Raw genomic sequence first — 1,847 nt, 5'->3', positions numbered from 1 at the left:
AAGTTAAAGGTATCACAATACTAATATCAAACTATACTATAAAGGAAATTAGATTTTTTTGACTTGTTTTTATTTTTTGATTTTTTATTGGGGGTAAGAAGGCTGGCAGGGGGGCCAGTTGGGGGTGTTTTGGAGGGCAGTTGGGGGCCATGAGGCCAGCAGGGGAGGGCCGTTGAGGGCCATAAGGCCGGCAGGGGGGCGCAGTTGGGGACGATCAGGCCAGTGGGGGGGGGAAGTTGGGGGTGAGCAGGCCAGCAGAGTGGTTAGGGGCAATCAGGCAGGCAGGTAGGTGAGTGGTTAAGAGCCAGCAGTCCCGGATTGCAAGAGGGATGTCCGACTGCTGGTTTAGGCCCGATCCCTGTGGGCTGGCAGTCGGACATTCCCCTCGGGCCTAAACCGGCAGTTGGACATCCCCAAGGGGTTCTAGATTGGAGAGGGTGCAGGCCGGGCTGTGGGACATCCCCCCGCCATGCACGAATTTCGTGCACCGGGCCACTCAGTTATATATATCAAAGAACATAAGAAAGCCATAACATTTGTCACTTGGTAGAATACAGGCTTTTTTTTTTTTTTTGTCTCTTTCCTTTTAAAAGCATCAAGACCAGTGTAGATAAATTAATTTGAAGGTAATACTAATATCTTTTCTTCTTCTTACACTTTCGGAACTTTTTGCTATATTCACTTTCTCTAATGTTTTCTGTGCTACTATCAATATCACTAGTTTGTTATTGCCTCTTTCGTTTATTAATTTGGTAAAAGTCAGGATCATGTGGTTGTTGGTGAGTCCATTCATAAGAGCTGGGTCCAGCCTCTAGGTTTGGAACATGGTTTAGTGAAGGAGGCATAGCTGTGTTCTTAGGAAGTGGTGCTGTCATCTCACAGTAAGGAAGCTGCAGCGCTGGATTACATGCATGCCACTGCATCTTCTGAAAGAAAAAATATTCTTGAGGTAAAGCTGCATTATTAGTTGGAAAGAACTGCATGGGAAAGAAAGAACTGCCCATGGCTTCTTCATTTCTGTAGCTGTGTGAATTGATCTTAAGACAGCTAAAACTACTTTGATTAGTTGGTTCAGAAGAGCGAGAACTCCATCGATACTACTGCACATTAATCGGTCTTCCATGTAAACGAATTCCATTCAGCAAAGCTATGGCATAAGACACTGATTCTGGGTGTTTAAAGCAGACAAATCCAAAGGACTTCGGCTTTCCTTCTCTGTCTTTGCATATAGTCACTTTGGTTAATGGCCCAGCCTGAAGGAACAGCTCGTAAAGGATTTCTTCCCGCACTCGGGCCTCTAAATTCCCCACAAACACCGTCCTGTCGGCCTCCTCCTGAGCAGGGAACATCCCTCTGGTCTTGGTGGAGGCCTGAGGAGATGCCCACATGCCACCCTCTTTAGCCACTTCACGGCGCGGCCCGGGCAGGGGGCGGGGGCCAGAAATTAGATTTTTAATGGGAGATTTTAAAAATCCTGACAGTAAGATGATTTTAATAAAAGGCCCTTCCCAATAAAATTTGTACACAATAAATAATATTTAGTAAACACAGCACTCTTTTTGAATAAATGGTTAAAATCTTTTGGCATCATAAAGATTATGATTGTTTATCTTGTAAAATTAGTTTTGGAGAAGCAACATAATGTGAAGTTTTACAAGACTCATACCTCAGTGATGGAGTGTTTATCCTATATAATAAAAGACGAATATGCTAAGTGTCTGGTCGTCCGGTCATCCTTTCAACCAATCAAAGCATAATATACTAATGATGCTAAGGCTGCTCAACCACTTGCTATGATGTGCATTGATCACCAAGGGGCAGACAGTCGACTGCTCAACCATTTGCTA

General features: G+C 44.3%; 1 protein-coding gene across 1 annotated transcript; it reads right to left on the bottom strand.

The window, feature by feature from the left end:
* Positions 1 to 579: 579 nt before the first annotated feature.
* LOC102244610 (splicing regulator RBM11-like) lies at positions 580 to 1,426 on the bottom strand. Its single transcript, XM_014532390.1, is given in 1 exon segment — positions 580 to 1,426. A coding segment is annotated over 1 exon segment (756 nt). The 5' UTR covers positions 1,389 to 1,426; the 3' UTR covers positions 580 to 632.
* Between the last annotated feature and the right edge of the window lie 421 nt (positions 1,427 to 1,847).

The sequence above is a fragment of the Myotis brandtii genome, unplaced genomic scaffold, assembly GCF_000412655.1.
Source record: "Myotis brandtii unplaced genomic scaffold, ASM41265v1 scaffold89, whole genome shotgun sequence".
NCBI lineage: Eukaryota > Metazoa > Chordata > Mammalia > Chiroptera > Vespertilionidae > Myotis > Myotis brandtii.
Note: the sequence above shows the minus strand (reverse complement) of the source record. Positions and strands in the feature narration are given on the sequence as shown.